At 52.6% G+C, this 24,842-nt stretch overlaps 1 protein-coding gene across 1 annotated transcript in view; it reads left to right on the top strand.

The window, feature by feature from the left end:
- DRGX (dorsal root ganglia homeobox) overlaps positions 1-23,837 on the top strand; it is a 33,683-nt gene extending 9,846 nt beyond the window's left edge. Inside the window, exons 4-6 of the mRNA XM_015414188.1 lie at positions 3,362-3,534; positions 5,570-5,682; positions 23,572-23,837. Coding sequence (XP_015269674.1) covers positions 3,362-3,534; positions 5,570-5,682; positions 23,572-23,837 — 552 coding nt within the window. The remainder of the gene's footprint in view (positions 1-3,361; positions 3,535-5,569; positions 5,683-23,571) is intronic.
- Positions 23,838-24,842: the final 1,005 nt, after the last annotated feature.

The following is a 24,842-nucleotide window of genomic DNA, read 5'->3' as shown; positions in this document are numbered from 1 at the left end:
AGCCCAAATATTTTCTGAAAGTCCAGATTGCGTTAACATAGAACGTGCCATTTCTTGAATGGTTCTGGTTAAGCGTCCTGCATTTCCATTTTGTTGTGGCGAATAAGGAATTGTAGTCTTATGTTCAATTCCTTCCTGTTGCATGAATCTTTGGAACTCCCCGCCGTGGTACTCTGTGCCATTATCTGTAAACAGTACCTCTGGCACTTTTCCAAACTTGTTTTTAACAGCTGCAACATAGCACTTAAAATTTTCAAGCACTTGATCTTTGCTTTTAAGTATGTATGTATAGACATGTCTGGATTTTGCTTCCATAAAACTGACAAAATACTTGCTGCCTCCAGCAGACTCTTTTATTGGACCAACAAGATCTGAGTACACAATCTCTAGAAATTTTGTATTTTGTTCAGGAGATTTGCCCTTGTAGCTAGGAGCTGTGCCTTTTGCTTTAAAGCAGGTTTCACAACCATTTTTCATAGCATCACAATCAACAGCATAGATATTAAAGTCCTTCAACAGCTTTTCTACACTTTGCACATTCCTATGAGCAAACTTTACATGCCATGCATAGAAACAGTCCTTGTGATCACATGCAGATGATTCTGTATGGTACACTGGCCCATTAGTGTCCATTTCATCATCACTAGCAACAGCAATGTTTCTTAGATAATGAAAATTTCCATGTTCTTCAATCATTAGCTCAACACCATATTTATGCCAAATTTTGCCTTGGCCCTGATCAAGATTAATTTTAAAACCAGTTGCTATGATCCTCATAGTGGATGTGAGGCAGATAGTGGCCTCAGGAACAAAAATGCAATCTTTGTGTATAACTTCCTCAATTTCACCACATGTATTCAAAATGTTCAGCACAACAGTTCCAGTTCCTTCCACAGCTAATTCTTGACCATTAACTTGTTGTAAATTAGGCTTTTTATCTCTATCCAAATCAACAAACCATTCAACTGAGTTTGCAATATGCGAATAACTTCCGGAATTGAGAAGCCATAAAGCTTTAGCATCAGATTCTCTTCCATTAACAGACAATGCATGCACATTTCCACTCTGGTTTACATTTACAGCTTCTGGCTGTGTTTTATTAAGAAAGAATATAGGCCTTTTCCCAGTCTGCTTGCTGGTAGCATTTGGCCTTCCACTGCCACGCCCCCTAGAGGCTCCTATTTCAGTGGGAGTCCGCGTGGTGCGGTCTCTTTCATCTTGCGCTGGTTTAAACCTGCATTGTTTGGTGAGGTGACCAGTTTTTGCACATATAAAACATTTAACATATTTCTTTACATTTTCTCTTTGATAAGCAGGCTTCACTCTAAGAACTGACATGCTATCAGTGAGCTGGGACATTTCTCTTCTATTCCCCTCAGCTTCCAAATAAGAAATTGCATAATCAATGGTTAATTTCTCTACTCCCTTCAAAACGCAACTTCATGAGCATAGTCTTTTGTTAATGAGCCCAAAATTACAGCAATAACAGTATCATCAGTTGGTGGGCTTCCTATTACCTTTAGGTCATTGAAAGTATCCATAATGTTGTTCAAATTTGCAATCAGTGAGCCTTCATCTCTCATCTTTGCATTAATCAGATGTTGAAAGAGAAAGAGATAGTCAGCTCTCGTTTTCCCATTGTAATTTTCATCTAGTTGGTCTATCATTCCTTTTGCAGTTTTGCACGTTAAAAGCTTTTGATTGTCACCGACAATAACACTCCCAAGGATTAAAGATTTTGCAAAACCATCTTTCTCTTTAAATTTTTCTTTTTGTGGATCATCTGCAGGAGCGTCATTAGTGAGTACATGCAAAGCAGATTGAGATTCTAGAGCACACTCAATTGATCCCTTCCACCAGTTGTAATTTGTTTTAGATAAAGGTGGAATATTGAAGAAAGAAAGATTCTTTGAAACAGCCATATTTTACTTTACTAATCCTTCCAACAGGCAAAATGGCAACAGGCGGTCTGGGTCTGGTCAGCGTGGAGTTAAGCAAGCTTCCTTTTGATCTCCCTCTTCCAGTGGCACGATTCAGCCCCAGGGATCCTTCGCATAGAGCAGCAGAAAACAAATCTTCTCTCCCCTTCTGTCCTGCCTGCAACAAGGCTAGACAAGCTCTAGAAAGAGGAAACAAACTTTTCTCTGCTCCCACTTAATTCAGAAAACGTTTTTAAAAAATTGTCCGTGCTATTCTTAAAAGTTTCTAAGTAAACTCATACACACATGCATTGTCAGCTTTGTGCAGAAAGGAATGAGCTGGGCGCCCATAACCTTTGTTGGGATTCTTTTTAAGTAAGTCAGCAGAGTAAGTAAGAGACTGAGTCCATGGTGTGTATCAAAATATAAAAGTTTACTATAAACCTAACAGGGGAAAAAGGTACACAGGATATGAAAATAACAAAGAGCTAATATGGCTACGTCCTTACAGCTAAAAGGTAAAACGGGAAGAGAATGGCGTCTCCTTCTCAGTCAGAACAAAGAATGGGAGGAGAAGCCAATATGCTAAATACTTGACACATTGGTTTCCAATCAGACTAGCAAGTTAGCTCCAAAGATCCCGGGCATTCTATTGTCTAAACAGATTGGTTACAAACAAACATGTGACTTCCTGTTGATCATAACAAACATCATTAACCCTGTAAATACTGAAGTGTTTTGACTTGTAACACCCAACACTTTCCCTGCGATTTTGCAGCGGTGGCACTGGCAGTGCCAGCCTTTATGGTAGGCTGGCATTCATAAGCCCTTGCTGGGGAGGGACCCTGGCTCCGTGGAAGAGCCTCTGCTCTGCATGCAGAAGGTCCTGGGTTCATTCCCCAGAGGCATCTCCAGTTTGAAAGGACCTTGATAGACTGATGGTCTGATTCAGGAAAAGGAAGTTTCACGTATGAAATGCTGCTTTAGGAGAAGAGCTGCGGTTCAGTGGTAGACTAGAGCATCTGCTTTTGGCATGCATAAGGTCCTGGGTTCAATCCCTGGTGTCTACAGTTACAAGGACCCTGTGGTAGTTGGTAGGAAAGACCTCAGTCAGCTGCCACCAGTCAAAGTAGACAATAGTGGTCTTAACAGACTGATGGTCCATTCAGTTTAAGGCCGCTTCATGTGTTTTCATGCTAATAGGCCTTTCCTCCCCCCCATTTCCTTTTTTTCTGGAGTCGCATGCATCTCTGTGTGAAGCATCTCATTGTACAAAAGCCGGAAGGAGGTGCAGATATTCTGGCGGCAGTTCTGTGACCCAGTCCCGGTCTTGCACGCAGAGCAGCGATAGGTCCGTTCCACCGAAGGAGGGCTAATCCACACATGACGGACACGCGATATTCAAGCCAGGCTGCCTGTCGCTGCTCTTCCTCCCAATCCAGGTCTGGTTCCAGAACAGAAGGGCTAAGTGGAGAAAAACAGAGCGAGGCGCTTCGGACCAGGAAGGACCAAAGGAGACCATAGCTGAGGTGACCCCCCCTGGAAGGAATCTGAACTCCCCCTCCCCAGTGGACCAAGCCAGGAATAAGAAGGAAACTCTGGAGATCCAACAGAGGTAAGGCTTCGGGAACTTCTGTTTGGCCTCAGCAATGCGGAACAGAAGCTCGCAGGCGACTAATGTTTTGTGCATCGTCCCTGCGGCTGAGCCTGTGCTAGTCCAAATGACCGGGGTGGGGATGGCAAGGGAAGAGAACTCCCGGCTTAGTTGGAATGACACCAAGGAGATGGACGGGCACCCAAGCAAGCGTAGGAGTGGACGGGGACGTGAAAAGGGCCCCGGAGAGCGGGGCTGACAGGAGGCACTGCAGGCTCACCCACTGTGTTCTCCCCCAAACTGGAAGCGGCACACAAACTGTCTGGGCTGAGGAGGGGTCTGGGCCAGGCGGCCCCTGAGGCTTCGGCAGAGGGATGGGGAAAGTAAGTGAAAAGTACGCAGACGGAGAGTGATTTCACAAAAGCGTACTTTATTCTATCCGGAACAAGACGACTTTGGCCGGCTTGCAGGCCGGCTTATATCCCCCGAGAAACCACCACCCATAACACACCCCTACTTCCCAATAGGTTATTTACAGTGGCTGAGAGTCCCATAGGCTCTCGGCCGGGACCTAGCCCCCTGATTGGAGTGGGCTAGGATCCGCATAGTCCATTGTCTCTTGGAGTGAGGCTCGACGTTTGTCTCTGGACTTGTCTGGACTTGTCTGGACTTGTCTGGACTGGATACATTACAGTAAGGGAAATGGCCAGCCCACCCTTGAACAAGTCCAGGACTAGGACTAGGACTAGGACTGAGTGGGCAGGCAAGGGGATGCCTCCCGGCCTCTGTCCAGCTTGCTTAAAAATGTAAAGGTAAAGGTTTCCTTGCTTGAAAGCCAGTCAAATCCGACTCTAGGGTTGCGGTGCTCATCTCCGTTTCAAAGCCGAAGAGCCAGCGCTGTCCGAAGACGTTTCTGTGGTCATGTGGCCAGCATGACTAAACACCAAGGCGCACGGAATCCTGTTACCTTCCCACTGAAGTGGTACCTATTTCTCTACTTGCAATTTCTTGCTTTCAAACGGCTAGGTTGGCAGCTTCCTTGCTGGCTTGTAAATTATGTAAAAATGCTTTTGAGATTGCTTACGGCAAAATAGGGAAATAATATCACACTTCACTTTTTATCCATCGAAACCTTCAAAACCATAAATCAATCAATTAATACTGTCAGCTGGAAAGAGTTTGTGGCAGCCGTCCAATTAGAAGGGCCAGTAAATCAGTTTCCAGACAGAGTTCCATGTGCCCCTAGAGGGAGGTCAGGAGTGATATTTATTTATTTATTTATTGATTTTATTTATACCCCGCCCAACCCGCAAGCAGGCTCAGGGCGGCTTTTCAGTGCCTTTTCAGTCTATCGGGGTTGGGGAATCCGTAATGTAGGGGCCATGGCGGAAAAGGCACTGCCAGTTGAGTGTAGTGGTCAGGAGTGTGGACTCTAATCTGGGAGAACTGGGTTTGATTCCGCACTCTTCCACATGCGGCTGCTGGTGTGACCTCAAGTCAGTCATAAGTTCTCTCAGAGCTGTTCTCTCAGGAGCAGTTTCTCTCAGGGCTCTCTCGGCTCCACCTACCTCACAGGGTGTCTGTGGTGGCGAGAGGAAGGGAAGGAGATTGTAAGCTGCTCAGAAGCTCTGATTGAAGGGGCGGGTATAAATCCAGTCTCCTCCTCCTCCTCCTCTTCCTCCCTAGCTAGCACAGGGCAGGGTGCCCCCTAAGGACAGATCCCCCAGCTGATCAATAAAGCCTAGCAGGGCATCAGTGGCGGCTACACTTAGAAGGCGGACTCCAGAAATGGGTAATGGAAAGGAGCTGGTGACCGGTGTGGCTGTCTCGCAGCCCCCTAATCCACAAGTGGAGATCCCCAGTCTTGGGCCCTCCTCAAGGGAATCCCCAAGAAGAAGGTGCCATCTCTGGGGCAGGACTAGCCACAACCTTCCTGACGTGGCTGCTGTGAGGCTGAATGCCCTGGAGCCAAGGAAACTCCCTTCACTGAGGGGCCGAAGGCAGGGCCAGCAGGGGGGGACGGCCTTCTAACCCTCTTCCCTCCTTCTCCTCACAGCCTCAGCAGAGCCGTGGGCCCTTCGGGGCCTTTCTTCCCCTCGTGCCTGCCTGGGACCCTCCTCAACACGGCCACTTACGCCCAGGCCTTATCTCACGTGGCATCCCTCAAAGGTAAGGAACGGCTTCCTTGAGTCACAGGCGGAGGGGGTGGGGCGTCTCACAGTTCTAGGCTCCTGTCCAGTCTCCCCCGGAGACAGAGAGTGGGCAATGGACCCCATTTGACTAAGCCGCAAGCCCCTCGTTTTAATGCCGGAGGTGGGGTTGGGGAGGCTCTGTTTGGTGAAAGGGCCGCCCAAGTTCTCTTCCTAGGCTGCGATCGCTACATATTCCACTTCCAATGCACTTTCCCACTGGATTTGTGTTGGGTGATAGTGAGATATTGAAAAAATGGCATTTAGCAGAGATAAGATAGTCCAGCAGAGCCAGAGTAAGATAATTCAGACTGAGAGTCCATGTGTGATTAAAATATAACATTTTTACTAAATTCTAGCATGGGGAAGGGTAACTGGGATGAAAATAACAACATAGCAAAATCGGCTACATCCTTACTCTACAAAGACAAAACTAGAAGGGAGAGATTATGGCTACTCTTCTTCTTCTTCAGAACACCAGACAAAGACGGGAAGAGAAGCCATAAAATGCTAATACACCTTGACACTTTAGTCCCAATCAAATTCCTAGATCAGGGAGAAAATTCCCGGGCATTCTACAGCTAAAGAACATTGGTTACAAGAAAAACATTTGACTTCCTGTGAGTAACACAAACAAACATTTAACCCCAGATATACTGAGTGCTTTCAACTTGTAATACCCGACAATTTGACTGTGTGAACTGGCAAAACCGAGTTGGAAAGTGGATTGGAAGTGGGTTATTTATTGTCTGTGTGATCACAGCCCTAAGGTAACTTCTTCTTTCCCCTTCTGGTTGGATGCCTTCTTCCTTTCCTTACGTTTGTTGGTACGAATGGTGCATTCGTTGTAGAGTGAGCACTGCGGACAGTGGCCCTCCTCGGGAGTGAGTGTTTTGAGGCAAAACCTCGGCCTGGCAGCTGATTTGCTCTGGGGTCCGCCAACTTTGGGTTGGGAGAATCCTGGAGATTTGGGGGTGGAGCCTGGGGAAGGTGGGGTTTGGGGGAGGGGAGGGACCTCAGCAGGGTACGATGCCACAGGGTTGACCCTTCGGTGCATCCATTTCCTCCAGGGGAACGGACCTCTCCACTCTGGAGATCAGTTCTATTTCTGGGGAGATCTCCAGGCCCCACCTGGAGGTTGGCAACACGAGTTAGGCCTTGCAGAGTGCGTCTTTGATTGGTCTAAAGTCGCGAGGCTTCAGGACTGGGCTGCCAGCGCAGCAACTCCCGGCCTTCATTCCAGGGGAAGATCTCCTCCTCAGATCTCGGCAGATTTCCTCCTCCGTGGCCGCCAGTCTCCCTCCCTCCTCTTCCCACCCCCCACGTTCCCTTTGAGACGCCCTGTCCACATGTGAACAGGCAGGGGTCATTTCGTAGAAAAAAGAGGTGCAGGAGCTCATTAGCATATCTTATTTGCATATGCCACACCCCCTGACATCACCGGAAGTGTGTCAGAAGGCAACACCCACCACTCAGGCTCCACTGGACTGTTTTGGATTGCTAGCTATGGAGGGGGAAGCATGCAGATCTGTCCTCGGAGGGGAGGGAGAGCTTGTACCTGAGTAAAACTTGGTCTTCAAGGTGCCATTAGACTGTTTTGGGCCGGGGGAGGGGGGCTCTGCAACTTACCTGGCTGCTTCTTGCTCTGACTGAGGGCTGCTGGGAGCAGGGGGCGGGGCTTGTTGCATGTGCCCATCCTTTACTCTTGGCTCTTTACTGCCGGAGCTCTGCTCCTGTGCGCTCCTGCAGGAAATGACCTCTGTGAATAGGGGACACACATACGTCCTGCATGGAGGTGCATGCACCTACTCATAGGAAAGGGCCAGCTTGCAGTCACTTTTCGGGATCAGGACCTGGGCGAATGTGCTAGGGATGCCAGCCTCCGGGCGAGGCCTGGGGATCCCCCGGAATGGCAGTTCCTCTCCAGTTCCCCTGGAGGAAACGGATGCTTTTGGGGGGGGGACTCTGTGGCATCGGACCCCACCGGAGCCCCTGTCCTTCCTCGGCTCCCCAGGCTGCATCCCCACAACTCTAGGAGTTTCTCAGCCTCTTGCTGGCAGCCCTGGGTCTGACACCAGTGGCTGGGGCGGGGGTCTGACGACCCTAAATGTGTCGGGAAATGACATGAGAATTATCCAACCCACGTAAAAGAGAAACCAAGTGCATGCTGTGCATGGACCGTATGTGCATTTGCTGTCGCTCATGAACAGTGCTGGTGTCATTGAGCAAAGAGGTCCTGGCCCGGCAGTGTTCCCTCTAAGCTGAGTTAGTGTGAGCCAGCTCACAGTTTTTTTAGCTTCCGGCTCACAGGTTTTTGTCTTCGCTCAGGAAAGAGGGCTCCAGAGCAATGTTCCCTCTAAGCTGTGGAGTCTTGTGAGCAAAAGTTCTACTTTGTGAGCTACTGGCATTAACGTTGTGAGCGAGCAATTTGGCTGCTGCAGAAATTAGTTTGCTCTGGAGCCCTCCTTCCTGAGCTAGGACGAAAACGTGTGAGCAGAAGGCTAAAAATCTGTGAGCTAGCTCACACTAACTCAGCTTAGAGGGAACACTGCGAGTCCAGAGCAAACTAATTTTATGCAGTAGCCAAACGGCTCGCTCACCACTTTAATGCCGGTAGCTCACAAAGAAGAATTTTTGCTCACAAGACTCCACAGCTTAGAGGGAGCCTTGGTCCTGGGGGAGGGGGATTTCAGCAAAGGGGCTTCCCCTTCTGTCAGGGCAGGCTTGGCTTTTTGGGGAAGCAGCAGCGTTCATGCTCAAGAACCAGCCCAAGCAGAATCTCCCCCGCCCCTCCTAGTTTGCTTGGGATCAGGGCTCTTTTTGTAGAAAAAGCCCAGCAGGAACTCATTAGCATAATAGGCCACACCCAACAGCAGAAACTCCTTAGCATGTGAAGCCACACCCCTGACAGCACAGCTCATTAGCATATTAGACCACACCCCCATGTTACCACACTCACCTTTTGCTTCTTATTCTGTTGACCTTGTTTGTGGTCCAAACCCAGGGCCTTTTTTTGTAGCAGGGACTCCTTTGCATGTTAGGCCACACACCCCTAATGTAGCCAATCCTAATGAGTTTCTGATGTTGGGTGTGGCCTGTTATGCTAATGAGGTTCCTGCTGGGCGTGGCCAACTCGGGAGCCAGCCGGAACTCCGTTCCTGTGCGTTCCTGCCCCAAAATAGCCCTGCTTGGGACACAGGGAAGTGTTTCCTTGCGTGCAGCGTTTGTGCTTTGCACACGGAGGCCTGGTGGATCAGTCAGGGTGGCCTTTCTTGCTGGGAGCTGCTTCTTCCTGTTTGGAAACTGACACAGGCTATTCCGGGTGCTTCCGGACTCTTCGCTGGAGCCCCAGAGGGGGAGATTCGGCAACGTCTCTCAGGAGTTGGGTGGCTCCAGTGGTCAAGAGCCCTTCCTGTCTCTACCGCCTGCCCCCCCCCCCCAGGATTTGACCTAACTCTGCAAGGCTGTTCTGTGGAAGTACCATTGCTTGGCCTCGTCTCCATGGATCTGGTAAACGGTTATTTTCTCTTCCATTTCCCGTCTAAGGATCTGGGAAACGCCCTTTAGAATAGGTGTGCAATAATTCCAGAGTCCCTTCAGCCGTCCTTCCTGTGACTTGCCTTGTCTAGGGTACTTCATCTTCTTGGTCTTCTTGGATCTCTTCTCCCTTTGGGCCAAGCCAGTATGGGGCAGTGGGCAGCAATGTTCCCTCTAAGCTGTGGAGTCCTGTGAGCAGAAATTCTACTTTGTGAGCTGCTGGCATTAAAGTTGTGAGCGATCAATTTGGCTACTGCATGAATTAGCTTGCTCTGGAGCCATCCTTCCTGAGATAAGGCAAAAACGTGTGAGCCAGAGGCCAAAAAACCTGTGAGCTAGCTCACACTAACTCAGCTTAGAGGGAACACTGGTGGGCAGAGCAGGTGGGTGGCCGACCTACTTGAGCCTGTGGGCACATTTGGAATTCTGGGAGGAGGTGGTGAGCGCCTCTCTAAAAGCGGCTTTCCACTATGGCGACTTCATGTGAAATAAATTGCTGGTGAAATAATGAGCAAAAATGGGCCCAATCCATTGCAATCTCTCCTGAACTGGGAAGCATTTTGTTATAGCCAGTTTGCAGGGGGAAAGAGACCGGCTCAGACTCCTGGTTACTCATGAAGCTGCTGGGATGCATTTTCTGGGCTGTTGGCCGAGGAAACGGCCTGGGGCTTACAAGCATTGGGGACTGGGGAGAGGCAAAACCACGGCCCATCTCCAGCAGCAAGCTGCTTCCACAGGCTTTAGAGTTAATTTATAACCCACTAGCCTGATACCCGTGCTTCGCTCCGGTATTTCAGTTCCGTAAATCCAGTTATAATATCGATGATGTGAAGTTTGAAATGTGACATTTGTTATAGAAATCCTAGTGGAGAAGGTACGTACTTTCTCTCTCTCTACCGAAGGACCTCTCTCTAGACCACATTGGTGGTTCTGCCCTCAGGTGCTAGGATCACCAGGGTGCTTGGTGAGCTCACTCTGGAGCAGGCCATATAGAACTGTCCATTTAAGAAGCAGTTGTCTGCTAAGTCAGTTCCTGCCACCTTCCACGAAAGAGATGGCCTCTCTACTTGTGCTCCTGGATTGTTTTGCTCATATGGAGACTGTGTTGTTCTGAGCACCTCAGGGTGATCTTGCTGGTACTTGGCCTGCGCAGCTCAGTGTTCCGCAGGAGTACTATGTGCAAATGTCTTTGCTGCATTCCTAAGTTGCCTCCTCCTGGCAGCTGCCTGTCCAGTGATGGAGGGGGAGGAGTGTTAGAAGCCACTGTGCAGGCGGGGCTGGCAGGATCACTAAGGCATTACTGCTGGGGTGGGGTCCCTCGTGGCTTTAAGCACCCTGCGACCGCTGCTGCACCTGACAGACAACCGCCTGTTAGGTGTAGGAGGTGGGGGGAGTGTGTTGGAAGCCATCAGAGAGGCTGGGCCAGCAGCACTACTGCACCTCACAGGTGGTTGTTGGCCGTTCCTGATTTCCTCAACTGTCATGAGCTCTCTGCAGTCTCCTGTAACTGTTGGCTTTTTTTTACCTCAGAACACTGAGCTCTGCAGCTGACCAATCAGAGAGTGGCAGCAGCCTGGCAGCTGCATAGGAATCAATGGAGGGAGCACATTTTCCCCCTTTTGACCCCCTTAGGGGTCGAATTTCTAAAAAATCCCTTCTTAATGAGCACCTACGTCATGGTAGGAGCGCTCTCCCCGAATTTGGTGTTTCTAGGTCCGGCAGTTTGGCCTGGGCGTTGGTTTTACGGTGAGGGGACTTTCTTTTATATGTATAGATGAAACCGAGGAGGAAGATAAAAAATGAAATATTTAAAAGGGACAGCTATTGTTTTGTGCTCTCCATCTCATGCCTCCATTTGGGCTCCCTGAGACCAGGAGGGAGTTCTCTTAGGCACCAAACATCTTGTAAATGCCCCACCCCCCCATTACTTGAGGTCATTTTGTGGGCTGTGCTAGAGGGCAAGAAAAGTTTTTCCGGAAGGCACAGGTTTTCCTTCTCGCTCGGAACCCCGGTGAGGGCGGCCGAGGAGCCTGAGTGAGGGTTTCCTCCTTGGTTAGGTTGGTAAGCAGCCCTTGGGAATCATGGCGCATCCTCCCAGAGTCTGTGGCTTCGTTCATGTGCTTGCACCATCCAGGTTGCTTGATCAATGAAGCAGAGAGGCGTTCTCTTCTTTCGGCTTGCGGCGTCCGGCTGAATGAGGCAGACTCACCTGCATGAGGACCGGCTTGTTGTGCTTGAGGACAGGCCCTGCGTTGAGGCAAATGGCTAGTGTGTGGACCGATGGTCACAGTCAGTGTCACTCCGGGACAGGATTCAGACGCACACACACACCCACCAACGCAATGCTTGCTGGGTGTTTTCGGGCCAGCAGTTCTTTCTTTCTCAGCTTGCCATACTTGATAGGCTTGTCGTGAAGATAAAACGGGTGAGAGGAGAGGAGAACCAGGCCGGTCGTCTTGTGGTCCTTGGGGAGAGGCCAGAGGAAGCATAGAGGACCTGAGGAGAGGTGCACCTTGGCTGGGGTTGCCAGCATGCAGGTGCTGGGTTTGTTCCAGGGCGTGGCGACCCCCCCCCTTTCCAGTGCTAGGACTCAGCACAGGAATAAATGAAGTGAGGGCCATGTTCAGAGTACAATTCCCTCACCGTGGACTAAGAAAGGAGACTCCTGGGACACAACGGATTGTGGGCAATGGCAGGAGTCACTTCGTAGAAAAAGAGGTGTAGGAGCTCATTAGCATAACTTATTAGTGTAACTTGTTTGCATGTGCCACACCCCCTGACCCACCCACCACTCAAGCTCCACTGGACCGTTTTGGATTTCTAGCTATTGGGGCACGGGAACATGCAGATCTGCCCTCACAGATGAGGGAGAGCTTGTACCTGAGGGCCGGGGGGGGGGGGGGTGTGGACACCTCCCCGGCCGCTTTTGGCCCAACTGAGGGCTGCTGGGAGCAGGGGGCGGGGCTTGTTGCATGTGCCCGCCCCCTGGGCTCTTTACTGCCGGAGCTCCGCTCCTGTGTGCTCCCGCAGGAAATGACCCCTGGGCAACGGTGTCCACATTCAGAAATTAAGCTCTGAATGGGGGACTGAAGACGATGACATTCACCATGTGAGAGTGGAGCTGAGTTTGCTCTCCTGAGGGCCAGTTCAACGCCCCAGCTACGGCTGTCCGTGTGCCATTCATGGAGGCTGCATGCAAATATGTGCTAGGCAGGGCCAGCCCCAGCTTATTTTGCACCCTAGGTGAGGATCCCTTCTGGCACTCCCCCCCCCATGCACCCACCAATTTTCAAAAATAAATGCATTTTAGGAGGAATGAAAAACACAAATAACAAAGAAATTCCCAGAGTACGGGGCCGGGTGCAGCTTGGCGCCCCTAAGGGCCGACCCGCTCTAGGTGATCGCCTAGTTTGCCTAGTGAGGGAGCCAGCCCTGGTGCTAGACCAAACACGTGCTGGGTCACTGGACTCACAGTCAGAAGAACACCAGGGGACCTCACCTTAAACGGGCGTTCGCTCACTTGGCACAGCAAGAATGGAAAAGGGACTTCTGCCAGTGGAAAGGGCAAGGGGGCTCTTCTTAAGAAGGCTGTTTCCACTGGTGGAAGTGGGGTGGGAGGGAAACCGGAAGCTCCTTCTTCCTCCTTGCAAGGCTGAGTTAACGAGTGCCCTTTAAGGCGAGTTCCCCTGTCATGCACCCATGACCTGACATGTGTCAGGTCTGTGATGTATTTGAGGCCAGTGAGACCTCGACAAACCTCCTAGCACCAGAGTCTCTGTCACTAAGCAGACCTGGACCCTCAGCGTCATGCGCACCTTCAGCCCAGCAGACAGCAGCGCAGCAGTGTCCCCTGAGAGCATCTCCTCACTGGCCTGGCAAGAAAGCCAAGTACAGATGATGTCCAAAGGCCCGTACTGAAGACCAGTTCCAAAAGTGTGTGTGGGGGGGGAGGCAGTGGGGTGTGTGCATGTGTGTCCATGTGGTGTGGAGGTTAACCCTTTGTCTCTTTCATTCAAACCACACCGCTCCCTTGAGGCCGACAGGCGCAGAACCAGCCCGGCCTACAGATGTTCTAGTTCTCCATTTGGACATCCCTGAAACGAGCCTTTGGCTCCTGGCCTCTTTATCACCAAAGGGGATTCTTAGAAAATGAGATAAACATTCTCCCACCCCCCACCCCCAATAAGCTTCCTAATTTAGGAAGGAACATCTTGGCTGCTACCCTCCACATTATAGGCAATGCAAAGGGAAGATGTTTGCTTGTGAGTCTTCCTCCCCTGGCCCAGAATATCGAGGCTATTCATGTTGTTGCACTGTGGAACCTTTGATCGAATGCTGAATTACAAAGGGGAAAATACCTTTGATTTATTTATGCGCCGGGCGAAATCAGCAAGCTTAAAAGCCAGAACCTCCGAGCGGCTTCTTAATGGACAAAGGCAGTTGTGCAATTCATTAATGGGGAGGAGATTATTAATGAGGGTAAACAAGAATCCCCACTTTTCCGTGGGAGGATCCGTCGCTCTGGGGAGGGGGCTGAGGAGCATCCCCTCGACTCCTGCAGGGCTTCCTTGGGACCTTCTTGCCTGCCCTGGAGCTCCTTGCGGGGGGGGGGGGGATAATGACACTTGCCATGATGGAAGGAGCAGCCTGATTCATCCGCAGATGGCCCCTCCAGCCCCCACCCCGTGCTCCGGTGCATTGATGCTTGCTGTGCTGGCAGAGTGGCCCGAGCCATTGATGGGAAAGCAGCGCTTGCATTATACATCAAGGCCCTGGACAGGATCGATCAGGATCATTCAGGGCCTGATTGCTGCTGGGGCTGCAGGAGGAAGCGTTTTATGGAGGCTTAACTGGGGCACGCTCCAGGCGAGTGCTGGGGCTGCACTGGTCCGGGGCGAGTGGGCTTTGCGACAGTCCTGAGTCCGGTGCCGTCCAGGAAGGCGGACAGCTGTGGCCCTGAGAGGAGGGTCCTGGGGATCTCCCGGGATCTCTAGAGATCAGTTCCCCTGGAGGAAAAGGCAGTTTTGGAAGGTGGACTGGATGGAGCATTAGGCCCTGCCGAGACCCCTCCCCAAGCCCCGCCCTCCCCAGGCCCCACTCCCCCCTCAAATCTCCAGGAATTTCCCAACTTGGAGCTGGCAACCCTCGGAACTCAGTACCCCCCCACCCCGCACACACACACTCACACACACACACACACACACACACACACGTGAGGGTTCAGGGTCTCGAACCCCTCTGCCCATCCGGGAAAGAATTCCTAGGGGTACTTGGTTTGGGCCCTCATTCCCTTGAGATGGGTCGTTTCATTCCGACTCTTATTTAGCAGAGCTGCAGGCCAGGATAGCAGTCTGCATTCTGAGTCTTGACCTGTCTGTCTGTAGCCTGTGTTGATGGTCCATGTTTTCATCCTGGGTCGGGTTTCTCTCTCCTGCTGGAGTTTAATATCTTTTCGTGTGTTTTTTTATTATGTTCATTGATCCCGTAAGCCATCTCAGGCAGGTTCCAGGAGAGCCAGCATAAATGTTTTCAAAAGAAAGACAATGTTAATGTTTTGTTTTTGGGATTGGGGTCGTCTCCGTGGCTTTGCTCTGGCTTGTGTGCTGAGCCGGGGTTGCCAGCTCTGGGCTGGGGAATTCCTGGAGATTTTTTTGGGGGGGTGGAGTCTGGGGGAGGGCCCTCAGTGGGCTACACAATGCCACAGGGAGCCCCATCCTCCAAAGCAGCCGTTTCCTCCAGGGGAACTGGCCTCTCTAGTCTGGAGATAAGCTGTAATTCTGGGAGATCCCCAGGCCCCACCTGGACGTTGGGAACCCTAGTTCTGAAGGGTGCACAGGGGCTCTGCCGGTCTCAGAGAACTGGGAGTGGGGAAGGAAGGTGCCATTCTCTTGGTGGTAGTTCTAGGAATCGCCAGGAACTCTATGATCCCAACATCTTATTTTTCTTTTCAAGTTTTTCTCTGTACAATTGCTCTTCCCCTTTGCTGCCCCCTTGGCCCCCGTTTGCCCCCCCCCCCCAATCAGGTGAGGCCCTCAATTACCTGGAAGTGTCCCACCATAAGTGGGCAAATGGGAACCCCGTCTCCAGTAGGGTTGTTAACCTCCAGGTGGTGGCTGGAGATCTGGGATGACTCTGGTCTCCAGGCTACAGAGGTCAGTCCCCCTGGAGAAAATGGCTGCTTTGGAAGGCGGGCTCTCTATGGCATTGTACCCTGCGGAAGGCCCCTCCCCTCCCCTCCCCGGACTCCACCCCACAAATCTCCAGGAATTTCCCAACCCAGAGCTGGAAACCCTGGGCCCCACCTGGAGGCGGCCCACCCTATGTGGAGCCCAAGTAGGGTAGCAGCACAGTACGGTTGTCACGCCTTTTATGGGGAAAGGCAAGGCCAAAAGAGGGCATTTGCACCTTCTCTCCTACGATTGCCAACCTCCAGGTGGTGGCTGGAGATCTCTCGCTATTACAACTGCTCTCCAGGCAACAGAGATCAGTTCTGGAGAAAATGGCCCCTTGGGAAGGTGGACTCTGTGGCATTGTGCCCCACTGAAGTCCTTCCGCTCCCCCAAGCCCTGCCTTCCTCGAGCCCGGTATTTCTCAGCCTGGTGCTGGAGCTCTAGTCTCTCCTCGTGCGAAGTGGAGAGTCATGTTTTGCGAGGGTTGCCAGGTCCCCTCTGGCCACCAGCGGAGGACGGCAGAGGTAGAGTTTTCTTATCCAGGCTGGGAAACTCCTGGAGTTTGGGGGATGGAGCCTGGATAGGACAGGGGTACAATAACTGTACCCTCAATGGGGTACGATAAGAACATGAGAGAAGCCATGTTGAATCAGGCCAGTGGCCCATCCGGTCCAGCACTGCATCACACAGTGGCGAAAACCCAGGTGCCCTCAGGAGGTCCACCAGTGGAGCCGATGCCATGCCTGCCTCTTATCCCCACCCAGGGGAAAGGTGATGCTAAAAGAGGGCTTTTGTATTTTCTCTCCTTGGGTTGCCGACCTCCAGATGGTGGTCCTGGGGTCCACCCTCCAAAGGATCAATGTTTTCCAGGGGAACGGATCTCTGAAGTCTGAAGATGAGCTGTAATTTCGGGGGGTCCCCGGGTCCCACCCACAGGCTGGCATCCTAGGTCTGTCAGGTCCCTTTGTCATGCTGGGGGGGGGGGGCGGATTTGGGCAGGGTGTGGTTTGGGGAGGAGGGAGTCACATGATGCCAATGCGTCGGTGGGGGGGGCAACACTCTGCTTTTCAGACAAAAATGGCCTGGAACCATAGAGTTTTGCCCAAAAAGCAGAGCGTCGCCCCCTGATGTCACCGGCGCACTAACATCACTTCCAGGTAACATTAGCATGTTGTGCAGGGCGTTGGGGGGGGGGATTTTCTCCGATCAGCCGGAGAATGGCACCCCTGTGTCTTGCCAGCTTCCAGAAGGAGTTGCTTTAATCTGCTGGGCAGTGACTGGGTGACGGTGGGTGGGGGGGAGCAGGAGGCCGATCGAGGGGTGTCCAGGTATGGAGCCTCACAATACCTCGGGGGCCTCCCTCCCATCCCTCTGCCGGGGCCCAGCAGCCCGAGCAGTCAGCAGCGGTGTGCTCCAGGCCTTGCTGTGCGGGCGCTGCTTTCCAGCTCGACTTGTAACCTCCTCTTTTGGTCTTCAGTAAAGCTAGCTGAAGCTCCTGCCAACCTAGCCGTTCGAAAGCAAGAGATTGCAAGTAGATGAATAGGGACCGCTTTGGTGGGAAGGTAACAGCGTTCCGTGCGCCTCGGTGTTTAGTCGTGCCGGCCACGTGACCACGGAAACGTCTTCGGACAGCGCTGGCTATTCGGCTTTGAAACGGAGATGAGCACAGCAACCCTAGAGTCGGATTCGACTGGCTTTCGAGCAAGGGAACCTTTACCTTTTTAAAGCTAGCTGAAACCACACATTGTCTTCGTGGGAAGCCAATGGGAGACCTACGTCAGGGCTCCCGAACTCCGGGTGGCGCCTGGAGACCTCCTGGGATTACAGTTGTTCTCTAGGCCGCAGAGATCAGTTCTCCCGGAGAAAATGGCTGCTCTGGAGGATGACCTGCTGAGGCCGCTCCCCAAAACCCTGCCCCTCCTCAGGCTCCACCCCCAAAACCTGCAGGTACTTCTCAACCCAGAGCTGGCAGGGCCCCCCCTTCCCAATCCCCCCCGAATCCCCCCCCCCTGGTTGTGGGGTCTCTGTGCCGAAGGAATCCCTTTGCGAGGCCGAGCATGGCTTGGGTACCCCCCTTCGGAGCGTAATGGGCTCCTGGCAGAGCCGAGGCAGGGCTAATTTAATTTTTCCTGTCAGTCTCCCCCTCGCAGATCAATTAAACTGCCAAGTGGATCAAATATTTCAGACTGTATTTATTACATTAAGTATTTATGTCCAGGCCTGGCCTTTCAAGGGTGATGTCATTACAGCAGGGGAAGGTGCTTCGGATCAATTCTGCAGAATCTGCTGTAACCTAATGGAGACCTAATTGTGTGTTTTAATTTAGGATACAAGAGACAGTCGGGGGCGGGGCGGGGGGGAGCATCTGGTCCTGCAAACGCCCCAGTCAGCGGCCGTGGCTGGAGGGGGGGGGGTCCCCACAGCCCGAGGGACTCAGGAAACCCGCCCTTCGCAGCCACGTTCAGAGTCAGGGGTGCCAATTCCAGCCTGGGAAATCCCTGAAGGTTTGGGAGTGGAACCTGGAGGGGGTGTTGTTTGGGGAGGGGGGGATCTCAGTAGGTAGGGTTGCCAGCCTCCAGGTGGGGGCCGGAGACATCCTGGGACTGGAACAGATCAGTTCCCCCGGAGAGAACAGCCACTTGAGAAGGTGGTAAAAGGTAAAGGTAAAGGTTCCCTTGCTCGAAAGCCAGTTGAGTCCAACTCTAGGGTTGCGGTGCTCATCTCCGTTTCCAAGCCGAAGAGCCAGCGCTGTCCGAAGACGTTTCCGTGGTCACGTGGCCGGCATGACTAAACACCAAGGCACACGGAATGCTGTGACCTTCCCACCGAAGTGGTACCTGTTTATCGACTTGCAATGTCTTGCTTTCGAACTGCTAGGTTGGCAGGAGCTGGAACTAGAGACGGGAGCTCACTCAGTCACGCGGCACACTCGGGTCTCGAACTGCTGAACTACCGACCTTCCATAGCCTGCAGTTCAGCATCTTAACCACTTGAGCCACCGCAGCTTTCGAGCAAGGGAACCTTTACGTTTACCTGTATATATAGTAAAGGTAAAGGTTCCCTTGCTCGAAAGCCAGTCGAGTCCAACTCTAGGGTTGCGGTGCTCACCTCCGTTTCAAAGCCAAAGAGCCAGCACTGTCCAAAGATGTTTCCGTGGTCATGTGGCCACCTGGCTGGCATGACTAAACACCAAGGCGCACAGAACGCTGTTACCTTCCCACCGAAGTGGTACCTATTTATCTACTTGCAATTTCTTGCTTTCGAACTGCTAGGGTGGCAGGACCTGGGGCCAGAGACGGGAGCTCACTCCGTCATGCGGCACACTCGGGTCTTGAACTGCTGAACGACTGACTTTCCACAGCCTGCAGTTCGGCGTCTTAACCACTTGAGCCACCGCAGCTCCTGAGAAGGTGGACTCTATGGCTATTTCTACTCAGTTGAAGTCCCTCCCCTCCCCAAACCCTGCCTTCCTCAGGCTCCGCCACCCCAAATCTCCAGGTATTTCCCAACCCAGAGCTGGCGACCCTATCAGCCAATAAGGATGCCATAAAAACCCAGCCTCCAAGGGAAGTCTGTTGCCTAGGTGATACCCCACCTCGAGGCTCGTAAAACAGTTCAGAACCCTCCAAGGTCCGCAGTGCCTTGGGGCAGGGGCCACAGAAGCAAGCCAAGGGGGTGGTCCCTGCTGAGAGGGCCTGTTTTGCTTTCGTGTGGTGCTTCCCTTTAGACATTTCCTCACAAAAGGCTGTGGAGGCGCATTTGAGCCTCTCTCTTCCCCGGCGCACCACATCCGTGGGTGCATGCAGTGCGGTGCTTCCTCTCTGTATGTTTGTGGATGCTGCTATTAATTAATCAATTACGAAGACATCAGTTATAAATCGCACCCCACCTTTTATCATGGTTCAAGGCAGGTTAAGGGGGGGGGGAAGGAAGTAGAAGGCTGCTGTTGGGAAACGGCTTGTGCATTTGACCCAGTGAGACATACCTGCCGCGCTTGGCGTGACTTTTGCCAGGACTCGGAGAGGGAGGGGATGTAGGGATGCCAGCCTCCAGGTGGGACCTGGGGAACGGCCCAGAATTACAGCTCATCTGCACACTGCAGAGGTCTGTTCCCCTGGAGGAAACGGATGCTTTGGAGGGTGGACTGTATGCTAAAGTTGCCAGGTGCCCCCGGTCACTGGTGGGGTGTGGGGGGGGGAGTTGCCAGGTCCAGGTTGGGAAACTCCTAAAGATTTGGGGATGGACCTGGGGAGGACAGGGACCTCAGTGGGGCTCAGTGCCATACCGTCCACCCTCCCGAGCCTCCATTTCCTCCAGGGGAACTGATCTCTGTAGTCTGGAGATGAGCTGTAATCCCAGGGGATCTCCAGGTCCCACCTGGAGGCTGGCATCCCTATCTGTTGTCCTCCCCAGGCTCCACCGGCAAATCTCCAGGAGGTTCCCAGCCACCACCCGTGGCCAGGGGGGATTTGGCAACAGTAAGGAGGACGGAACTCTCCCTGCGGCGTATTTATGTCTACATGGCAATGGAACGGTCTGCTGTCTCCCTCCTCCACCATGTGACTCACTGGGTGCGTTCAGACGCGGCGTTTGCAACGGAATAGGTGCCGGTTGCAATCGGTGTACTTACTGGCGTTCACACGTAGAACATCTGCCTTTTGTCTCTAACCGTTGCAAAGCCCTTTACACCGTTGTGCTCTGCCACTAGGTCCCCAAGTGGTGGTATCCTGAGTACAACGGTTGTAATCGCTGTACCCGCCATCTGATCGCTCTCCACCGTTGAGAAACAACTTCCGTTCGGAAGCCTGAGGCTTCCGATTTTCGCTCGCCATTTTTTTGGTAAAGGTCGGCGATATGCGCTTGGGCGAAGCTTCGCCCTGGCGTTTGTTTAAAAAAAAAAGAAAAGGGCCTTAGTTTAGCGTTTCGGAGGCGTCCGGGACCTCAGGGAGGCCACTTTGCTCTTTAAACTTTAAAGGTAAGTCCTTACCTTTAAAGTTTAAATGTAAGATGGGGTTTTTTGCGCATGCGCGAAGATTGCCATTCTGTGGATGGCTGCCTATGCGCATGCGCAAACTGAGTTTTTAAAAAAACCCCAAACCGCTGATGCCCACTGTGTGTGGACGGGCATACAGTGATGGGATCCGCAGACAGGAGGTGAGTGTGATCGCATTTCAGCCAGCATAAACTGCACCGGTTCCAACCGGTACAGTTTATGCCGGCTGAAACGGTGCGTCTGAACGCACCCACTGGGTGGACGTTCCCTGCTGGTTTATCCTGTTTGTTAGTCAGAACTGTAGACCGCCAGAGCTCCCTTGTCCTGGAAACAGTTGCTCTCGTCCCCGGACTGCCTTGCTAATCAATGGATGTGGTTTGGATCGCCCCTGCTTCTGCTGTGTGAACCTCAGAGCAGGAACCTGAGTGAGTGCCCTGCTCCTACGGTTGCCAACCTCAAGGTGGGGCCTGGAGAACTCCTGGAGTTACAGCATCTCCAGGTGGCAGGCACCAGTTTCCCTGGAGAAAACGGCAGCTTTGAAGGAGGGACTGTATGACATCACATCCCTGCTGAGCGCCGTTTCCTCCCTAGGCCCCACCCCCTAATCTCCAGGAACTTCCCGTCCCGGAGTTGGCAACCCTGCTTATTCCTGGCTTTGCCAGTGAAAGGGAACATTATGATTCCTTGCTGCTGTGCGGCATTAGAGGGCAAGGTGGTATCTTTGGACCAGCCCAATCTAAACACAGAGCAGAATCTGCGTGCATTTGAGTAACATCCATCCTCCGGAGTGGAAACCTCCGCTTTAAAAAGCAGCGTCGGCTCGCTGTGCCCAGTCAAAAGAAGGGCACGGCAAAGGCACAGCTTTGTACAATGCTCCTTTGGCAGGGAAGTCTGAGCTGGGTCTTTCCTCAGTGGCTTCAGGATCTCTCACATTCCAAGCCAACAATGTCCCCCACCCACCCCACCGCTCAAAGTGCCAGGGGTCTCCAGTCGTAGGACCAGGCATAGCACATCTCAGGGATATCCCAGAATATTTTGTCCCTCACATATTTCCCGGGGGAGGGGCTTTGGCTCAGTGGAAGAGCATACACTTCTTTGCACACAGAAGGTCCCAAGTTCAATCCCCGGCATTTCCAGTTTAAAAGGACCAGACAGTAGGGGATGTGAAAGATCTCCGCCCGAGACCCTGGAGAGCTGTAAAGAGGGGGCTGTGGCTCAGGGGTAGAACCTCTGCTTGGCACGCAGAAGGTCCCAGGTTCAATCCCCGGCATCTCCAGTTAAAAAAGGACCAGACAACAGAAGAAGAAGAGATACCCCACCCTTCGCTCGGCGTCTCAGAGAGGCTTACAAACTCCTCTCCCTTCCCCTCCCCACAACAGACACCCTCTGAGGTAGGCAGGGCTGAGAGAGCTCTTTCGAGGACTGCCCTTGAGAGAGAACAGCTCTGACAGAAGAACTATGGCTTGCCCAAGGGCACCCAGCTGGCTACATGGGGAGGAGGAGTGGGGAATCAAACCCGGTTCTCCCAGATTAGAGTCCGCGCACTGAACCACCACACCAAACTGGTGGTTTGTGAAAGCCCTCCGCCTGAGACCCTGGAGAGCCGCTGCCAGTCCGAGTAGACAGGACTGACCTTGATGGGCCCAGGGGGGTCTGGTTCAGTGGAGGGCAGCTTCATGTTTGGCCGTGTATGAAGCCCCACTTTGGGGGATGGGCTGTGCTACAGTGGAAGGTCATCCGCTTTGCCCGCAGCAGGTCTCGGGCTCAATATCCCAGCAGCTCCAGCCAAAAGTGCGAGGTGGTCGTTGATGTGGAGGACCACCTTCTGACACTGTGGAGAGCCTCCTCCAGTCTGAGTACCCAACACTGACCTTCTGATTCAGCATGGGGCGTCTTCATGCGTGCACATGTCTGGGTGCTGGTGGGGTGGAGATCTTGTTGGGTGATAGGGAGATATTGAAAAAATGGCATTTAGCAGAGATAAGATAGTCCGGCAGAGCCAGAGTGAAATAATTCAGACTGAGAGTCTATGTGTGATTAAAATATAAAGTTTTTACTAAATTCTAGCATGGGAAGGGTAACTGGGATGAAAATAACAACAGAGCATCATCGGCTACATCCTTACTCTACAAAGACAAAACTAGAAGAGAGAGATTTTGGCTACTCTTCTTCTTCTTCAGAACACTAAACAAAGATGGGAAGAGAAGCCATAAAATGGTAATACACCTTGACACTTTAGTCCCAATCAAATCCCTAGATCAGGGAGAAAATTCCCGGGCTTCCTACAGCTAAAGAACATTGGTTACATGAGAAACATGTCACTTCCTGTGAGCAGGGCTATTTTTGGGCAGGAACGCACAGGAACGGAGTTCCGGCTGGCTCCCAAATTGGCCACACCCAGCAGGAACTAATTAACATAACAGGCCACACCCAACAGCAGACACTCATTCGGATTGGCTACACTGGGGTGTCTGGCCTAACATGCAAAGTGTTCCTGCTACAAAAAAAGCCCCGGGTTTTGACAACAAGGTAAACAGAATAAGAAGCAAAAGGTGGGTGTGGCTGGATGACCACAGTTCTGGCAACATGAGGTGTGGCCTAATATGTTAATGTGATGTGCTATCATGGGTGTGGCCCAATATGCTAATGAGTTTCTGCTGTTGGGTGTGGCCTATTATGCTAACGAGTTCCTGCTGGGCTTTTTCTACAAAAAGAACCCTGCAGGCTGTGAGTAACATAAACAAACATTTAACCCCAGATATACTGAGTGTTTTCAACTTGTAATACCCAACAATTTGACTGTGCGAACTGGCAAAATCGAGTTGGAAAGGGGATTGGAAGTGGGTTATTGGAAAGGGGATTGAAAGTGGGATCAGGGAGAAAATTCCCGGGCATTCCTACAGCTAAAGAACATTGGTTACATGAGAAACACGTGACTTCCTGTGAGTCACATAAACAAACATTTAACCCCAGACATACTGAGTGTTTTCAACTTGTAATACCCAACAGCTCTTCTCATCCACGCTTGGTGGTCAGTGGGCAGGACCCTGGGATAACTGCCCCCTGCCCCCCTCCCTCCCTCCCCCCCACCTGGTGTGCCTCTGGCGCGGAGGGCGGCAGCAGCAGTGGCGGCAGGTGGTGTTTTTCTCTTGTTCTTCTCCCCTTCCAGGCAGCCCCTTGTGCTCCTGCTGCGTTCCTGACCACATGGGCCTCTCCTTCCTCCCCACGTACGGCTGCCAGAGTAACCGCACGGCAAGCGTGGCCGCCCTGCGCATGAAGGCCCGGGAGCACTCCGAGGCGGTGCTGCAGTCCGCCAACCTCCTGGCCTCCGGCAGCCCCAGCCCCACCCCGGGGGTGAAGCCCGGCCCAGAGATCGCCCTGGACAACAAACCTCCCTCGGCCACGGACCAGGACGAAAGCGAGAACAACGTCTGAGGCCTCTCCTGCCCCGCTGCGGTGAAGCCAGCGTCCCCCACAGACCCCCCTCCCTCCAGAGCACCTCTGCAGACAGCTGGGGACAGACTGGGGGGGTGGCTCTCCTCCGCTTAGCCCACCAAGGGACAAGTGCTGGCTTCCTCCGGCGCGCTCCGTGACCGTCTTTCTCGGGTTCCACCCAGTTCCACCCAGATCCACCTGACATTCTCCTGATCAAAAGTGCACCCAGAGCAAGGCATCCTGATGGAAGGAGTCATCAAGTGCAAAAGAAACTTTGCCTGGTGTCTGGGTTAACTATGGAGGGCCCCGGGGAAGCACCTTCCCCTCAGCACCACCTCACACGGAGGGCTACCAACCTCCAGGTGGCATTTGGAGATCTCCTGGTATTGCAGTCGCTCCTCCCCAGACAGTTGAGATTAAATTCCCCTGGAGAAGATGGCTGCTTTGGAGGGTGGACTCTGTGGCGCCATGCCACCCTGACCCCCCAGGCTGCACCTCCCAAATCTCCAGGTATTTCCCAACCCAGAATTGGCAACCCTATGAAGAGAACCCTGCCAGGAGGGCTCGTGTGCTTTCCGGGCTGGAGGCTGAGATTTCAGGAGGGAGTTTCTGAGGCCCAGAGAGGCATCTCTCTTGCCAAGGATGAGGGAGTCCCACGTGGGTGGTGGTGGTGGGGGGTGACGCCTCGCCTCAGGCACTCCCCACCAAGGCCTTGTCGCCGGCCGACCACGTGCTTCTCACGCTGTCGCACACGGTGATCCGCAGAGGCCAAGAGGGCTTTGTCTTTGACCGGAGAGTGGCACGGACTCCTTGGCTTCTATGGCTTGTGTCAGAGCGGTGGGACGCATTGCTCGACCGTGGCTGTTTTCTCCAAAACATTAGGGCAGAGTGTCCAGGCATCGGAGTCACCTCTGTGTTTCCCAAGGTATCTCGTTCTGTCGACCTCACCATTCATTCTCTTCCCTCCATCTGATCTAGGACGAAAGAGGAGGCAGTGGTCTCTGA

This window comes from Gekko japonicus, unplaced genomic scaffold (assembly GCF_001447785.1).
Source record: "Gekko japonicus isolate JY-2015 unplaced genomic scaffold, Gekko_japonicus_V1.1 scaffold1319, whole genome shotgun sequence".
Lineage (NCBI taxonomy): Eukaryota > Metazoa > Chordata > Lepidosauria > Squamata > Gekkonidae > Gekko > Gekko japonicus.
This window is presented reverse-complemented; position numbering and strand designations above follow the sequence as displayed.